At 35.1% G+C, this 19,238-nt stretch overlaps 1 protein-coding gene across 3 annotated transcripts in view; it reads right to left on the bottom strand.

Annotated features, from left to right (window-relative positions):
- Positions 1 to 1,203: 1,203 nt before the first annotated feature.
- LOC131165072 (clustered mitochondria protein) overlaps positions 1,204 to 19,238 on the bottom strand; it is a 56,588-nt gene continuing 38,553 nt past the window's right edge. For 2 of the 3 annotated variants that reach the window (XM_058122735.1, XM_058122736.1), the window contains exons 18-29: positions 17,265 to 17,351; positions 12,650 to 12,781; positions 12,199 to 12,351; positions 11,785 to 11,853; positions 6,548 to 6,706; positions 6,051 to 6,107; positions 5,907 to 5,947; positions 4,238 to 4,357; positions 3,147 to 3,456; positions 2,961 to 3,068; positions 2,815 to 2,886; positions 1,204 to 2,096 (exon numbers count right to left, since the gene is read on the bottom strand). In XM_058122735.1, the coding sequence (XP_057978718.1) occupies positions 1,629 to 2,096; positions 2,815 to 2,886; positions 2,961 to 3,068; positions 3,147 to 3,456; positions 4,238 to 4,357; positions 5,907 to 5,947; positions 6,051 to 6,107; positions 6,548 to 6,706; positions 11,785 to 11,853; positions 12,199 to 12,351; positions 12,650 to 12,781; positions 17,265 to 17,351 (1,776 nt within the window). In that variant the 3' untranslated portion in view covers positions 1,204 to 1,628. The remainder of the gene's footprint in view (positions 2,097 to 2,814; positions 2,887 to 2,960; positions 3,069 to 3,146; positions 3,457 to 4,237; positions 4,358 to 5,906; positions 5,948 to 6,050; positions 6,108 to 6,547; positions 6,707 to 11,784; positions 11,854 to 12,198; positions 12,352 to 12,649; positions 12,782 to 17,264; positions 17,352 to 19,238) is intronic. The other variant, XM_058122737.1, reaches the window with a different exon arrangement.

Raw genomic sequence — 19,238 nt, 5'->3', positions numbered from 1 at the left:
TTCTTAGGGCAGCAAGGCCAACGTGAGAAAAAAGAGACGAGAGAAACTAAGAGAGAGTTAAAAAAAAAAAAAGTCACCGTTGGGGCTGAAAGAAAAGCAAAGAGCAGAACCTATAGCTTATTCCCTGTACTTCATTCTCTTTAGCCACTTTAATCTTATTTATTAATTATTGTATCTTTGAGTTCTCTTCCATCCATTTTAGTGTTGAAATTGCATAAACTTCCTCTCCTTGCCATGTCAATTCCATTTCTACCCTATCCATAAATTCCACATGAAGAGTTAGAAACACTTCTTTTGAAAAATTATTAAATATATCGGATGTATACATTAAAATCTAAAATGATTTTGTCATGTGTATTATTTTAATTAATTCTTTATATACATGGAGAGTTTGTCATAGAATTTTGAGTTTTTAAGGTGTTTTGTCTGTAATTTGGAAAATGAAAGAATATATATACACAACCTTTTGAGATTTTTTTATCTAAAGTATTGTTTTTTTCTTTTTCAAATTTGGAAATATACAAATGCATAACGGTTGGTTTTAAAAAAGTTTATTATTACGGAAATTCTATTTATGTATAAAAATAATAATCTTACGAAAAGTTAGTTTATGTACAAAATTGAACTTTAAAATAGATTTATGAAAAGTCAATTTTAAGTTAAAATTTATTAGGTCTTTTTCAAGCCAAAAAAATAAACCATTGTATCTCAAATTAAAATATAATTTTGATTATACCAACAACAATTTTCAATATTAACGTGTATTATTTTTTAAAAACTATTTTGTACATTCAATCTTTTCGAATTTGTTGATTTATTATATAAAATAAGAAAAGCTAAAGTCATCTAACCTTTACGAATATGTAATTTTTTTTTTTTTTTTGGTTAAAAAAGACCTTCCAAGCATTTGGTTAGAGAATAGCACGCTTCCATAGGAAGTTATTAGGAACATATTTGAACCATGCCTTGCTCGGATAAGTCAGTAGAATTGGATGCGGGTATCAGAACATCAAAGCTTAAAAATCTCCGAAGTATTTTGTAAACAAAATCATACAGGGCACTAAAATAACAAAAAGGAGCAAGTTCATAGCATCCCCAGAATTTTTTTTTTTAAATATTTGCACTATTATGAAATAATCTAAACCAAATGCACTAATAAACTAGCACTAGAATAATCAGTCAAAAATTGAGTACGCACAATCATAGATCAAATGAAAGATCAAAATTCCATTCAAAACTGGTAAGATGGCAGCGCGAACTGTTTTACAAGGGAATCCAGGGCTCAAGGCTACACTGAAATTCACTAATCATATCCAACACAAAAGACCATAAGAAAAAATATTTTTATATATATTCTTCTATCAGCTTGTACCTTGGTAAACTTATTTTGTCCGAGTGAAATTGACCGGATGCTCGCTGGAATCTGAATCCATAACCAAGAGCAAGATTATTGAAAGAATGGAATACAGAAGGGTATTGATGGCACATCCCACTACTCTTTTGACTTCCAAGAGTAGAGAGAAAGGCAAGAAAGTTCCACTCAAATGGGAACTTGGACCACTCTTAATGCTTACAAACCATCTCTTGGGCTCTACTGCCAATCAATTGGATCTCAACCATTTGGAACCTCAAGCTGCGGCTTTCAGTTTTGTTTTCTGCTTCTTGGCATCTAATGAGGCCAAGCCTGAGCCCAATCCAACGGGGGTTTGATCCTCCTGTCCTGATTTGGATTGGTCATGTTTGGCATCTCCTTGGCCATTTGAAGGAACCCCATTTGCTTCTTTCTTCAATTGATCCGATTGGTCAGTTTCAACAGCTTCTGGGGTCATCCCTGAGTTGATTATGTTTAGAAGTTGGGTTAATGGAGGCAAAGCTTGGACTGGAACACCATGTGGGCGTATCAGAAGGCCCTTTGCTGCAGCTTTCTTCCTAACTTCAGCAGCTGCACGAGCAGCCCTCTCATCTATTCCCCTTCCTCTGGGAAGAGTCTCACCAATTATTGCAGCATTAAGAGATTTGTTGGAAGCAGAACCAGCACTCGCAGAACCTCCAGCTGCAGCAGCAGCTTGGAATGCATGTATCAGGTCTGGATGGGCCTACCACGCAAAAATAAAGATTTCAAAGGAATATCCAGCTTTTTAGCCACCAACACATCCTATACACACAAATCAGAAATTTCTAAAATTGAGAAAAATACAAAAATAGTAGTACATGCCTAGATGGACAAAAATATGTTATGTTCTTCATGCTACCTTGTGTTGATTTCTTTAATTATTCGCAATTTAAAAAAATAAAATAAAATAAGGGAAAAGGCCATCTAAATATTTGTGGTTTTCCAACTCTTAAAACCTGAAAAAAGAACCTTGAACTGGTAATTCAAATCAAGGTTATATTAATTTTTGTCCAAATGCTCCAAAGCTCCAAATTCATGTTTTCAAACAAAACACTAATGCACTTACAATGTAAAACAAAATATACAAATACTGGATACACAGGCACAAAAAATATACATGCATGTGTATGATACATAATACATATGTACGGGTGTCAATCATCATTGCACTAATATAGAGGTAATGGAACAAAAATTCGAGCTTCTACTATTCTATCAGCAACCCAAACAGAGAAAATTATAAGTAAAATAAAATAGGAATATGGTGAAATATTTCTAGTCTACAGACAGGATGAATTTTTCTTTCCTCCTCTGGCACAGTTAGTGTCACTAATCCCTAGGGCAAAAACTGCACTATGACTAGTTTCAAAAGATATAAGGGAACATTAAAACTTAACAGGAGAATGGAAGTCCAATTTCACCTTCAAGATATCAATAGCCTTTTGAGCAGAAGTTACATTCAGAGCTTGCCCTTTCTGCTTCTGTGCATTCATCTATCAACAAAAGACATGAGATTAAAAAAAACAGGAAGATCTTTTTTAAGAATAAGTGCCTGGAATGCATATACCTGAAGCTCACGCATCTTAAATGTCTTCATCCAATTCTGTGAGTCCCGGGTCCTCGAATCCTCCTCTCCTAGTTGCTTGACAAGTATATCATAAGTTTTCTTCTCATGCTGTTCCAAAACGTTATTTGGTCAGTATATCATCAATTATAGTCCTACAACATGAAACAAAGGTTCCCAAGGGCATGCCTGGTATGAGAGCTTGAAGGCACCCATACAGTTGAATGCAATAGCAAGAGCATGGTAGCATACAGCAGTTTGAATGTGCTCCTCGCCCAAGAGCCTCTCATTCTTTTTCAAGGCTTCTTGCAGATATCGAAGAGCTGTGTCCATCTTTCCAATATCCTGGTACATCATTGCCACATTTATAAAAGTTGCAGCCACATCAGGGTGATCTGGGCCAGATGACAAGCTTAGTAGAAGCAGTGCTCTGGACATATGCCGTAGAGCTAGTTCTGTCTGGTTCAAGCCATGGTAGAAAAGAGCCATATTGCCATAGCTGTAATGGCATAATTGGAGATCAAGTAAGAGGCAGAACTAGGGAAGGAGTTGGGGAGGGGGAGTGGAAAATGGACAGGAACAAGGGAGAGGTATAAAAAACATCACTTTGTGGGACTAATTGAAGAACAGTAAGGAAACGAAGTTATATATTATACTATATAATATAGAATAGGTTTGCCTTTTTAAGCATGCAGAGTGACAAAATTGTTGCATAGGTTTAAGGTTTTTGCGGCATGACACTGGTATCTTTTCAATTTGTTGCCCTTTTAGATGGCTGCAAAATCGAGCAAGCTTAGAGGTCAACCTGAGATTGACTTAAAGACTCATCCAGCATTGCTTTCACAAGAAATTAGCAAACCTTGGATCATAATTTTCAGTTGATTAAATGTTGGAGAAAAGCTATAGCTTGTTTCAAGAAGCTATTGAGATTTCAGAACTGCAAGCATGCATAAGAAGTCAAGCTGCTTGAGATTTTATCCAAATTCATTTGCGAGAAAAATGAGCAAAGTACAGTCTTATCTTAGAGCTCACTAACTTGTTCAAGCAAAACTTTTTGACCTTGCTCTTGGCTATCCGAATCAGAGCCCTAACCTTTTATGAAATAATTCCAAACCGCCTCATTTGAAATTTATTCTATATTACTTCTCAAGATGAATGGACTCTATAAATGGATCCATGCCTCATTTATATTATTCTCTATTACACGTCCAAAAACATTTTAAAAAAATTCCCAAGTGAATGAGACAGAAGTTAAGGGTAAACAGCCAAGGAAGCCATGCCTATGAGCAGTATCAGGGTGGTCCACACCCAAGCACCGTTCATTTATAATCAATTCCTTGTGCTGTTGCATTATGGCTCCAGCCATGTCACCCGCATGATAGAGAACCATCGCAAGGTACCTGAAATTAAAAAACAATAAAATATATACTATTATTTTGCAGATAAATTGCATAACCACCACTCATTTACTCATTTATCACCATGTTCTTAAGAGCAGAATACAAATAAACTTGGCAATCAGAATTGTCTGTTAAGCAAATCCAAAAATGCCCAAATGATTAGGCAATGGACCAAAATTATATAGAATTAAGAGAAAAGAGAAACACATCTCTAGGGGAAAAAAAATAGTGCCTCCTCACACAGAGGGGTAATCAAACAGAACTGAGACTCAAAGCCAATACTGCAAGAAAAACCACAGCTTTGATACCATATTAACTACCGCTTGTTCCCAAGAACTAAACCTACAAGGGAATAGGTCAGGGGAGAGTCCATTGTAGAGGAAAGAATGTACAAAGAGGTGAATAAGACATCCTCCAAAGGAAGAAAATAAAACCAAAAAAGACTAGGAAACAATCAAAATAAGGCAGCCTTCCACTCTCACCTCAAAAAATCTGAACACCACTTTAAAACAACATCCTGCAAAAGACCATAAAGAGGCCAAGCCAAGTACTGACAATTTCCACTAAAGAAACTATTGTAACCAAAGGAAACCCATAGATTGACAACCTAATATAACTGCCACAATACAAATTTCTCAAATTAGCTTCACCTTCATACAGAAACTGAATGAAAGCCTGTTGCTCCCTCTCACTAATAATTTTTATTTTGATATAAACTGAAACCAAGAAAATACTGCTGGTATTGCATAGTAGGTGTCTCAACAATTTATTTGGTTGTACTGATGCTGTTTAGGTCAATAAATATAATTAGTTATAATGCTTAATTGTTAAAATCAATGTTCCAAAAGGACCAATCGAGGCTCGTCTTCAAGGCAGGGCATGTGTAAAACACCTTGAGATTCAACCTAAAATACCAAATCCCAACTCCCAAGACTAATGCATTACAAGATGAGGCTTATGCGTTTATACAGAAGGCACGCCTTTTGTGTGTCTTTAATTGAGGCATATGCTTTTTGGGTCTCTCTCAAGTTAGATTGGGCTAGAAAATTTAACTCCATGATTATATAAAAGGAATGTCCATGAGTTGAATTTTATAACTTTTGTTCCTCAACTTTTTCAAAATAATTGAAAGCTATATCTTAGATCTTGAAAATAATTTGAGTTTTGTAATGCTATAGCTATATCATCATGATCTATGCAAAGAATTCAAGTTAGCAATTTTTGAATTGCAACAAGTAGTTTGGAAATTATATTTTATTTTTTTATATATTCGTGATTTTTTAAATTTTTTTAACTTTTAAAAATATGTAATTTACTTACATATTTTTATTTAAAACAAAATTCTCAAAAGACTTATGTCCCAATGCCTTAAGGCTTACACCTTGCCTCTTAAAACATCTCGCCTTAGGCCTTCACTTTTTAAAACTTTGGTTAAAATAAAAAAATAAGAGCAAAACATGCTTTATCTAAAATTCTCATTCACTAAGGTCAAGGAAACAAGAGTCAACAAAACAAAAATCTGTGAATTAATTAAGCTGAAGAGAATTACCGGCAGCAGTTAGCAACATCCCGATGCATTGGACCAGTCACCTGAATCCAATTATAAGCAGAACATAAAACACCATAAATTGAGAACATTAAAATGGCTTAAATAAGTGAAAGAAGAAAGTTGCAAGATAATGGAACAACATGCCTGCTGAAGTATTGAAAATGCTTCAGAAAATAATGTATAGGCTTCGCTTAGCATTCCCTGAAACAAGAATAAAAAGACTTAGCTACCACAAATCTTCTTATTCCTTATAATGTTGTACTTTCTAACAACAAATGACAAATTCCTCATCATTCAGACAGGACCTAAATTAAGTGTTAATTTTCCATCAATTTACATCACCAGATCCTCACATTTATAATACAATCCAGATTGATCACACAAAAATGGTTCCCAAAGTATTCCAGATAAGTTCTGGATCACACTATAGCCATCTTTATAAATATTGCCACCTTGGTTCCAATTTAACCACAACTTTTTTCCCATTGTCCTGGACAGATTTACCTATCAGTTCAAACATCCATATTTTCCAGAATTCTCTAAAAATTCCTACTCTTGAATACATTCCAAACTCGACACCAGCATGTTCAAGAACAATTACACAATACACTTGAGTAAAGATGACAACCCAAGGCACATACCTCAGCCAATTGAACCTTTCCTGTTTCCACAAGATCCTTAGCTTCTGAACAAATTGGAACTGAATGCTTTACAACAGGTTGGAGATTTAAGATATCAAATGTTTGGAAAGGTGTTGCAGCATCGAGATCATATTTGCGCGCAGCTATTGTTATGCCTACCTGTTAGGAACACCAAAGAACAAACTTAATTGCAAAATTAGGCAAGAAAATTTAATAATCAACTCAAGAATCAACACAACTAAAATATAAATCACCACCACAAAAATTAAAGTTGGATACATGACATGAAAATTCATGTAGGAAAATACATTTCTTTTTAATTTTGAGGTCTCAACATGGCCACATCCTGTTCTTAAGTGTTCCTATAATTACTCACTATATAGTGTCATGCATTATTGATAGATTGAAGAAATTCCATTGTAGCCAAAAATCAGAGAGTTGCCTGCCTACAAATGGATTTTCAGGATTTATTTCATTTCTTAAAGTATCAATAATAAAATCAGGTCACATAGCATGCATAACAAATTTTTCAGCAGAATTTCTGTTTAGTTCAATGAAGAAAAAGCATCCGTGCTGTCAATATCAAATAGTTGAGATCAAAGATACTACTTTAACAGGAACAATATTTATGGTATTGCAGGCTGGTATGTGCTCAGAAAGACGGTACACTAGGGCATGCTTATAATGATGTAAGCATTGTCCCTAGAGATTGATTTTGATGACAACTAAACTTATTTGTCTCATATTGTGTTTATTTATTATTTTGAGTTAATGATTTGATGGTTTCAAAGTTTTACTTGGTGATGATTCGTATGTGAATTTGTTGCTCACAATACATGACATTTATGTGAATTCAAATATATTAGCAAGTTAAATATACATGTTTCTTGCATACCATGAGAAGGATCATAGTCAGCACAAGCACACTTATGACACGCATGTGGTCATGAGAAAACTTGGGAGTAGACTCAAAAAAGTACCATTTTGTGAAAATTTGGACTTTATTGTTTTAAATTTATATATTAGGATATTTATGTTAGAAGTAATTCATATAGCATTACCACGTCCAAATCCATATTTATACATGATAACAGAGCATTAAAATTAGATTTTTTAATATATTTTAGGGCAAAAGACACTAACCTCCTCTGAGGTTTCACAAAAATCCAACAACCTCCCCTGAGGTTTAAAAAATTCTAAAGACCTCTCCTGAGGTTTCAAGAATTCCAATGACCTCCCTTGATGTTTGTCTAAAAGACACAAACCTCCTCTTGTATATTGGAAAAAGAGAAGTTTTTAAGGAGGAGGTTTCTTTTTTTTTTTTGACAAACCTCGAGGAAGGTCCCTGACATTTTTGAAACCTCAAGGGACGTTTGTAACATTTATGAAACCTTAGGAGAGGTCTCTGTCTTTTTGGCAAACCTCAGGGGAGGTGAGTATCTTTTGCCCTATATTTTAATACAGAAATTGTGAGCTGCAAGTTTCAGAACTAGTTTTGACCCTTTATGTGCATTAATTTTGAATTTAAATTGGAGTTTTTGTTGCACATTTGTTATGGTCAAATTGTAATATCTGTTGTCTTATATTTTTGATTGAATATTTGGTGTTCCTAAAGAAAAGGACACAATCTTATCCATATTTCCGAGTGTTCTATCCTACCTTCAACATTTAAATTTGAAATTGAGGAGTTATTGCTGTATATTTGCTTAAAGTTAAATCAATTTATCTGTTAACCTACCTTTGAAGATTGAATATTCAAATTTCCTATATTCAAGAGAACACAATGTTAACTTTTATTGTGCGTATTACATTCAAGCAAAGAGGTTAAAATTGAAGTATTCTTGTGTCTAATGGCGACACCTTGTCGGGCTCCTACTAAACCATACTTTGTGCAGCATTAAATGCATGGGGAAGAGAAGGCACAACTATAGACATGAAAGGAAAATCAGGAATGGGGAGTGCTTGTGAAAAATAAAGAAGAAAAAGTGACAAATCCCTCGTGAGAAAAATCCATACTAAGTCCCTTCATGATGCTGAATTACTGATCATAACACTGTCATGCTCAACGTACAAAAGTGCTGAAACACTGCCATGCTGATCTGCTACGAGTCAACCTATATTCCGCTACCTGCCATAAGTCAATTCATGTGGCCACTAACACTGCTGCTCATTATTTTTTATTTTTTCCGTTAAGAACACTGCTGCTCATTATGTTCATCTTGTATTAAGCTCTAATATTGCATATTGTTTAAAAGTATTTTATATGGGGAACATTACACTTAAACATCAGAATTCCAAATTTAGGGTTCTGAGATAACGATTATGTAACGTGTTCTAAAGCATTCATGCCAATATCAAGTTTAGTATGGTATTAGCTTTCTCCAGAAGCCATGATTGGGTTAAAAATCTTGCAATGGACTGACTAAATAAAATTTCTCTTCACATACACAAACAAGAATTATAGATGAGATTTGGATGGTGATTCATGAATCAATTATGAAGTTCAACCATCACGATAGAGATTCTCCACCTTACTTTGTTGTTGAGCCTTGCCATGCAGGTTGTAGACCACCTTTCCGGACCAACCCACCCCTGCCATTGGTAGAGGTACGGCCAGTAATAGGAAGTAGTTCAGCAGAGCAACCCCACCTCAACATATATATACGCGCACACATCTGTATTTATATACACATTAGGCTGATCCCGCCTTTTTGGAGGGATTATCCATCTTGTGATTCGACAGTTTTGGGAGGAATTTGAAACATCCTCCTGCAAAAGCCCACAAGGAGGCCAGATACAATGAATCCTATGCCAAAGCATGATTGAAAACATCCTCTTCCATGTAAAAATACAAGCACCCCACTCCAATCAAATCCCCAAAAACTACAAATATCACACAGCTCCATATTTTCAAACCTGTTAATTTTGGTCTGAATCCCTTTCCATTGGGTTTGCTTTCCTTATATATAGAAGAGATTTACATAGTTGTTGCCCAATTTTCAGCATATTTTCACCACTTAAATGCTGCCAGATTTTCAGCATTATTTACAGCCTAATTTTCTGCTATATACAATCTAAATATTAACTAAAATATTTCAACTAAATTATTTACAGCCTAATTATCATAAACTATCTCCGTAACAAAACCATCTTTAGCCCTCTCAAAATCTGAAAAATAATATAGCAAAAAAAAAAAAATCCTCCATCAACTCTGAGTACACTTAACTTTCACCAAATAAGCCAAAAAGATTATTCCACACCCTCCATGAAAAGGATCAATGAAATAAGGTGAGAAGTAGGTTCTGAATTTTCAAAACAAAAAGAACATAGATCCGGACATAAAGCCTTAAAAGGCCTCCTACTGCAATAAATTGTTAATGTTAACATTTAACTCTATTAAGAAAACCAACCAAATAAAAGCCCAATCTCTGAGGGGACTTTAGCCTTACAGAGAGAACAATGAAGCAGGAAGGACAAGTTTTTTATGGTCAAATGCTCCAAAAGAGAGGAAAAAATAAATAGAAATACTTCCCAAAAGAATCAAGAAACCATGAACAGAAGCCCTTCCCCTCTCAAAGAATCCTATCATCCAACAAACTTAATAAGGAGGCGATCTCCATCACTCCCTATCATTAAAATTTTAAAATTTCTAAAAAAATGGAAATCTCAAAAGAATCCAGCCCCATTTGAAATAACAAATGAAGAAATAGATTCATTCAACAAAGAGACAATCTATACAAATGGGGAAAATATGTGCAAAGTGAAGAACACCCCCCCCCCCAAAAAAAAAAACCCATGACTTCCCATAACCAAATCCCGTATCAATTTCCCACAACAAAATTTGCATAAGGAATAAAAGAGGACTTAACAGCGAAATACCCTTCCAAGGACTTCGCTAAAAAATCTCAACCCCAAGATAGCATCCGACTCATTATCCTACAAGCCAAATTACTTTCAATAACTTTGTGCCAAAGGGAAGACTCCTTTGAGGGAAAACAACACAACCACTTACCCATTAAAGCAATGTTCTCAAACACCAACGTATGAAGACCCAAATCCCCCTATATTTTAGACCCACAAACAGCCTCCCAACTAACCAAATGATACTTTTCTCCTGAAATTCCGGATCAAAGAAAGTCTCTCATGATTTGCTCAATATTAATGGCTACAGCACAGGAATTCCAAACATAGACAAGAAATAAAGAGGAATACTAGAAAGGCAATACTGAATGAGAGTAATATGTCCAACTAGAGAAAATAAAGCACCCATCCAACCTCTTAATACACCTAGAGAAAATTTCTCATTGATGATTATTAAGTGATGCAGACTTTCAAAATTAAGAATGAAGATAGATAATACATTAATGCATTTGGCAAAAATAATGATAATGACGTTGATGATTATAGGCTTTATTAGATTACCACTTTACCTAAAAGCTTAATCTGTTAGATTGTGGGCCAACAATGTATATCAAGCCTTAACACTCCACCGCAAGTACAGCCCAACAGCACGTGAAGAGATAACACACAGTATTTACAAGGAATTTTTAAAGAGCAAATAATAAATGTGAGCAACAAGACTAGAACCCATGACCTCCTAGCAACCTTTTCTTACACCATGTTAGATTACCACTTTACCTAAAAGCTTAAGTTGTTAGGTTGTGGGTCAATTATGTATATCAAGCTTTAATTGGCTTAATAATGAGAGGCTAGCTTGATAGTTTGGCTTTCATTTGCTAAGACACTTTTTTTTTGGGTGTTTGTTGTGTAGTTGTTTGTTAACTAAAATTTATGTTCTTGTTTTTTATAATTATTTATTCCGTCTTTTCTTGTCACATGCGGCTCTACCATACGACTATTTGTGAGTTTTTGAGTCTTCAACATTTGCCAATTTTTTTGGTTTATATAATATAAAATAGCAAAAAAAAAAATAGCATTTCAAATTCATTTTATCATAGTTATTTATATAGTTACTAGAATCTTAGATTTTTTATCCAATTCACAAGAAATCTTGCTAACCACTTGATCCTAGGTAGGATTATGACTTTAATAACTTGTTTATAACAACCTAACAAACAACAAATAAATCAAAACCAGGCATCAAACCAGTGTAGCGTTATGAGAAGTTGCAACAAATAGACAGAAAACAACAAATTTTGAGACAGTGAAGATTTAATGCAAAATCCAAACTCCACATAATGGCATTACAACTGAAATCCATAGAAAATCAAAGTTACCTTTTGGCAAAGATTACGTATGACTGAAACTTTCTTTACTCGCACTCTTGCATCTTCTGGTACCTCAAACTACATCAAAACAAAGTTTATTTCAGATAAACTTATGCCCCACAGCAAGGAGTGACACCACAGGTTAGGATGTCTCATAGAAATTGGGATGATCCATTGTTTCCAATATCATCTAGAGGCCAATATACACCACCTAGAACAAAGGCATTAAGAAAATGGCCCCTCACCACAAATATGGTAAGACGAGAAATTAAAACGTGCCTTGACATGAAATCCTACAATACCCAGATTCTAAAAATTTGCATAAGAAAAAAAACGATGCAATTGCTGACTAGAAAAACTATTGAACACTGCACCCAATTTCTAAGGCATGTCCGAAATTGGAGCCAGTCGAGTCAGTGGTACCTGATATTTGAGGTTTGCAAATTCAACAATTTCAGACCACAATCTCTCTGAACTGAAGCTCATAAATGATGACTGATTCTTCCTCACAGGTGCTCCACCTTTCAATCTTGCTTGCCCCCGAGACTTGCCTGCAGCCTGGTGACCTGATTGGTCCTGTAAATTTTGCATGCAATTCAAAAACTCAAGCTCACTGTTTTTTCCAGGATACTATGTATGAAGACACCATTGTAGCCCTTAAAACAGAGAAACCTTAAACATAAATTAATAATTTTTTAAAAAATTTTTACATTTTTTTTTTTATTTTCTAGAGATACTTCCAAAAGTTTAAATTGTTCAACCTTCCTCTCACAAGGCCTCAAGAACTAGTAATTAGAGAACAGAGTCGAAACAAGCATAAAACAAGTAATCTAAAGAAAATTATGAAATTACTCGTCGAATGAATTTATGGTACCTTCCTATAAGTCCTGAACTGCATATTGTTAGCAGTATGCTTTACAACAACATGACAATTTCCGAAGAAACAATTGAAGAAATGTGAAATTCCATGTCCAAGATCATGATCTTCCGACTCTCTCAAGACATCCTGCATAGCCATGGAAGGAAAGGGCAAACACATGAGCCAAGCCAATTATCACCACAATGACAAGATTATAGGCCAACAATCGGAGAACTTCCTCAAGCAAACCATCTGATTGAGAAAATCATCCATGCATTTATATATCAATTGATCCTTGTGCAAATTGTTTGTTCATTTAATTAGAAAACCAAATTTATTAGAAATTAGACACAACATTTTATTTTATGTTAAAATAATTGCATCTGAATACAAATAAAAAAATTGTCAAAGCAATGTGGATGCTAACTACCTGATCATCTGCAACTCAGAAATAAAGAATGCATGCTATAGTTTCTCTCCCTTCCCCAAAATCATTGGATATTATACATTTTTTCTATAATTTTCATTGGGTATTATATTAGAAAAAGTTTTCCTATGTGTACACGTGTAAAAAAGGAGTGCTTGTTTAAGTAGGAGCCTTTTTTTATGCTTAAAACACCTAAGGGCCAGCTTAGTTGTGGAAAACATTTGCTTTAGTTTTCCAACGAATTATAAATATTCCAGCTTATTTTTTGGCTAAAAATAAAGAGTTTGCTTGGTTGGGCAAAACATCTATTCATTTTTTAATTCTAGATTACAAACTAAAAACAAAAAAAAAAAAACAAAAACCTGCTTGTATTTTAATTTTCCAAAATTATACACAGCAGGGTTTGGAGCCGTGGATTTTGAGGCTTGGATTGGATTTGGGTTTTTCATTTTTTAAATACAAATGTTGCAAAACCGAAAAATTATCTAACCTTTTTTTGGTAATTATTAAAAAAAACAAAAACTAAAAGATGAAGACAGTTTTCCACAACTAAACAGGACCTAAATTTCAACAAAATGTTTTAATGTTGGCACTTAACAATTTACAAGTGCAATAGTCTACATTAATCAATACAACATCCCTGCAGATATTGCACGCTTTTAATGATGAGACAAAAAAGTGAAACTACTACTTCCAAAACATGAAACATCTAATCCTACCTTAACCCACAATCCTAAAATCAAATCCCCACTTTCTACTTCTCCCAATGAACTTCATCCCCTTTACTTCATCCCATAAATCACCTAAAAACATCATTAATCATATCAAAATTCATCTGATGGCTACCAACGCACCATTTCCTTCGATCTACCCTAAAAACTAGAAACGTAGCAAGCCCATTCGTTGTTGTAAACAGTGTCATTCTAAACTGCAAGGTTGCCCCTCATTTTTATTTTAGGCTTGTTGTCCCAGTTGAACTAACCAATTTTATTGTGAGCATAAGCAAAAATGTGCACCGCAGGAAAACCCAACCTCCAAATATTGACTTCTAAGGACTAAACACTTAGGAAAGGTAGCGGGCTGATGGCTACAAAAAACCTCCCACACCAATGTGTCAATGTAGGCAAACCTTACTTCATTGTAGAGTTGTCATAAAATTTAAACATTAAAATAATAAATAAATAAATAAACAAGGAAAAAGGAGGAAGTGTTGATTTTTTTTAAGCTGAATTAATCAATGTAGTACATGCTTGAGGCACAAATGCACAATGCCCCATGTGCGATGCACTTCTAAGACCTTGGGTGAGGCACATTCACTTAGGAGCACCAGACGCAAAGTGCACACCCACACTTACCCAATGCATTGGGGTTTTTGCGCTTATCCTTTTGGGGTTCTCAAGGGTATTTCGTTGTCTAATATTCAGAGGGATTGGAAGATAGCATTGATTAAACTACTTTGTATTTTTTGCTTTTGTTTTTGCTGCAAAGGGGAATGACTTGTCTTCTTTTTCTTGTAATTTTTGTTTTTCTAATTTCTTGAAACATAACCAAACAATGTTTGGTACACTATGAAAAATATGTAAATTTATTTATACCAATTCCATTCCATTCTTCTATACCAAACAAATCTTTTGAGTTTGCATAATGGAAAGACACATCTCAACTGTTATGTGACGAATAAATTATATTTGCTAAATTTTGTTTTAATTTTAGGGTATAGTTCACTAAACCCAATTGTTTCTCGAGCATACTAACTGGGATGACAAAGATGACAAAGAGGCACAAGGCAGAAGTCATAAAGGCCCAAGAATGATGTGCTTCTAAATCCTTAGGCAAGGAACATTCACTAAGGTGTGTGGAGGTGTACAATCCTAACTTATGTAGGCATGAAACGGCATGCCTCAATAGTATGACATCAAAAAATTTTATTTATTAAATATAGCTTTACATAGCTGTACACCATGCCTGCCAAATTGTTTAATGAACTCTTATATTAACTGGCTAACAAGGAGGCGTGCCTAATTTTTAGCCAAGAAAAAGAAACAACAACAAGGGCACCCATGCCAGTGACTGCATCGCTTGTCTATGAGGTATGCTATCTTATCTATCTGTAACATTTTTTTTTTTATTCTTCTACTTTCTCTACAGGGATCCAATGCCTACTCCCTTTCCCCTCCCTTAATATCACCACTTTGTCAGAAATACTTTCCTCGGGGGCAAATTCTACTATGTGAAGGATATGTGATCCCCTCAACTCCCATTTCTCTCCTCTCTTTGCTCGCAATTTTTCCCCTTGACTTCAAATGATTCTTTCTCTGGGCAGTCTACAGCAGACACCATGTCTACATCCTCCTTCCTCTATTCTTTGCAATGCATTTTTTTCTGCAGTTCTCTGGCTCCCAATCTTCACCCCTGTTTTTTATTTTCCTTTTTCCCTGAGCTTAAGATGAACTCTTTATGGGAAAATATTCCCTTTTTTCAAAGTACTGAAAGAAGAAAGAAGTAACATAGCCGTATAATGCAAAAGGATAACCTACTGCCTGATTCATCTCATTTTTTTCTTTATTGTTCAGTAGTTTACAGTATAACTATAATGAACTAAACCATATAATTTTAGAAATTATTATTATGAATTTTAGCTCTATCAGTCTATCCTAATACAAGGTTATAAATCTTTTTTCGTATATATTGTTATACATTTAACTCAAAGATGAGTGTTTTAATTACTCGAGTACAAACTCGCACTCTGCACCTTGTGTAGCCTCCAACAGCCCTATGTATTGTGCCTAGTGCTTTCACCAAAAATGAGATCAACAAAAAAGAAAAAACATGCCAAAATGGATCAATCCAACTCAGAACTCAAATTTCTTAAAAGTGCTCAACCCCGCCCCTACTCCATAATTATTTTGACATCTGGGCAGTTGCATTCTCCTCAGTTTCGAAGCAGTTTAAACCTTAAAAGTGAATCTGGGCAAGAGTGAAAATCATACCAATGGGTACTTGTGCTCATGGGCCTTTACTTGCAAGTCTCCTAGGCTGTAAGCTAGAAGTCTTTCCTAATAACTATCTTGGCCACCACTTAGGAGCCAAGTTCAAGGATACGGGTGTTTGGCACCCCATTGTTGGCAAGCTTGAAAAAAGAACTTGCTGGTTGGAAAAGGAACTTTTTGTCAAAAGGCACTAGACTCATGCTCATTGAAATTACTTTGTCCAATTTCCCAGTATACCTCCAAGTTTCTTTTCCCTATCCCCAGTGCAGTAGCCAAGAGAATGGAGGTATCCAAAGAAGATTCCTTCAGGGAAATACAGATGAGGTTTTAAATATCATCTTGTTAAATGGGGGACTGGTTAAACAACCATTGGAAAAGGGCGGTCTAGGCCTCAGATCCCTTCTTACCTTTAGTAGATCCTTTAGGGAAATGGCTTTGGAGATTCATAGCAGAGAAAAATCATTTCTGGAGGGACATCACAACTATGAAGTAAGGAATCCATCATAATGGTTGGACCTCAAAAGAATTGAAGGAAGCTCAAAGTACACATGTTTGGAGGTATATGAGAGTATGGGAGAAATTATTCTCTCTCGTTTACATTCATGTGAAAAATGGAGAGGATGTGTACTTCTAGCATGATATCTAGTGTGGCAAATCATAGCTTATCTCTTCTTTCCTTCCATCTTCAGGCTAGCTTGTGAAAAAGACACCTTCATTAGATGAGTGCAGCAACAAATTCCCTTGGAAACTTATTTGATAATCGGAAGCCTCTACAAATGTTGTTTTTTTCACATGGAAGCGACTCTTGGCAGGAGATCCTTACCATGAACAATCTTCAGAACTTCTCTTGTTAATAGATGCTTTTTATGTCTAGAGTAGGCGGAAATGGTAGAATACGTCCTTTTTTGCATTGTTCTTGGACCACGAAATTTTGGAACTTAGCCATTCCCATGATCAAGCAAAAGTGGGTCACTAAAGCTACGGTGGAGCAATTGTAACTGATGAGGGTTTATTTCAACTTGATGATCATGTTCAATCTATGGGATGATAAAGAGTAATATTTCCAGGATATCACACTTGCAGTCCATGCCATAAACCATTCCCATTTCAACAAGTAAAATTCCATACAAAAAAATATAAGTGAACAATTGAAGAAAATTTTTTGGAACAAAAGATGTTAAAAGGGTAATGAAGATACTATGATGCTGATTACCTTGAGGATGTGCTTTGCAGACCTGACAAGAATCTCGTTGGTACAAAGATCCCACAAATGAGGTAAATGTTTGGTCCCATCAGCCACCTAGAGAAAAAATTAACCATGTCGAAAGCAATATAAACAAAAGAAAATAAAAAAAAACACATAAGCCCAAACATTTTTTTCTTGGGATAGGAAAAAGAAGCTTTATTGAAAAATAGAAACAATAGATACAAAATGGGAAAACAAGAAGGCCTCACTCAAGAAAAAACAGAGAAAATAAAAACTACAACTTAATAAAGCCCCCTAATCCTGGAATACATCTTGAAAACAGTATGCATTACAAGTCCAAAGAGAAGCCAAGTACTCTACCCTATCCCAAAAAGTCCCACAGATAATCTCCTACCAGAAAAAGTTCCAGCATTCCTTTCTAGCCAAATTCCCCATAACATAGCACAAAGAGCACACCTCCACAGCCTTTTAACATCCTTACCTTTCCCCAAACCAGTAAAAGAAATGGTTAATAGCTCTTCCACTGACTTTGGACACGCCAACATCACCAAGAACTCCAAAAAAAATATTCCACAAGCTCCAAACAAATGAACAACTAATATACAAACAAGATGCATCATCTGAAATACTCCCACACATGAGACATATAACAGGATAAAAAGCTTTAGAAGGCCTCTTTCTCTGTAGCAGATTGTTGGTGATAACTCTGTTAAAGTCTACCAGCCAAAAATGGCATTTATCTTAGAAGGAACTTTAACCTCCCAAAAAATCCTGATATAGAAAAAAACCAACATCAACCTTAATATCTTCAAGAAGAAAGATTTACACAAATAATAACCCGACGAGTCCAAATGCAAATCTCTACCATCACTCTCCCGTCCAGCCATCCTCTTTTCAAAATTTTCAATGATGGGATCCCACTCCTTCATCTTTGAATATCGCACTGAGAGGTAGCCCAAGGTAGTTAATAAGGAAAGCACCATTTTTGCAGCCCAGAAGACCAGCAAGAAAAAGCACATCTACATGTCCTCCAGTTGGAATGATTTCACTTTTTCCAAGGTTAACTTTCACTGAAACCGCTTCAAACCGCCAAGATATATCTCAAATTCATAGTGTGGAAAGGGTCATCCTCACAAAAAATGATAGTGTCATCAGCGAGGGAGATCAATCAGAGCATTCACATTGGTGAAGTCTAGGAACTCTCTCATAGGTATATTCTCCACTCCGCCACCACTTCTTTCATGGGAGTACAATACCATTTTGAAGTAACCTCCTACCCATGGTGCATCCCAAAACAAATTTCTGCAAGGTCCTTTCGCTGGGCCATAGACCCCCATGAGAACCCAGAGATAATTGTCATCCAGATTTCCAAGCAAGCTTGAGAGAGAGGAGTTCATAGAATTATCAATCATCTCCACCACATTGAGATTCCACATGATGAGGATGCCTCCTGCATGCCACAGCACCAAGGGAGATCCATCCACAATTCTCCCGTCCCCAAAGATCTCTAACTAAAAATTAATTTCAACTTTAGTTTCCTGTAAGCAGACAAGGTCACCTCTCCATTTGTTAAGAAGGTCTTTGATTAGACTCCTTTTATCTTTGTCATTTAATCTCCTCACATTCCAGGAAATGAGTTTCCTTAACATGCTTTAGTGGTCCACACCCGATTATTGTTCGCCTCCACCCGACTATTGATATGATGATATCAACACTTAAATTATAAATCAATAAAAGTATGAGTAGAATAAATTATTTTACTGAAAAATATCATTATATTTTAAAGATGACACAAAACATTTCTAAAAGAAGGTAAATTCAATCAAAATTAAATAAAATAATTTTATAAAATATATTTTGCATAAATTAAATGTTTGGGCATGAAAAGGGAAACATTATTTGGTTTAAAAAGAAAATAAACTAGCAGTGTGTATAAATATCATATATAAAATTACAAAATTACAAATAGTATAAATTATT

Source organism: Malania oleifera, chromosome 9 (genome assembly GCF_029873635.1).
Source record: "Malania oleifera isolate guangnan ecotype guangnan chromosome 9, ASM2987363v1, whole genome shotgun sequence".
In the NCBI taxonomy this organism is placed as follows: Eukaryota; Viridiplantae; Streptophyta; class Magnoliopsida; order Santalales; family Ximeniaceae; genus Malania; species Malania oleifera.
Note: the sequence above shows the minus strand (reverse complement) of the source record. Positions and strands in the feature narration are given on the sequence as shown.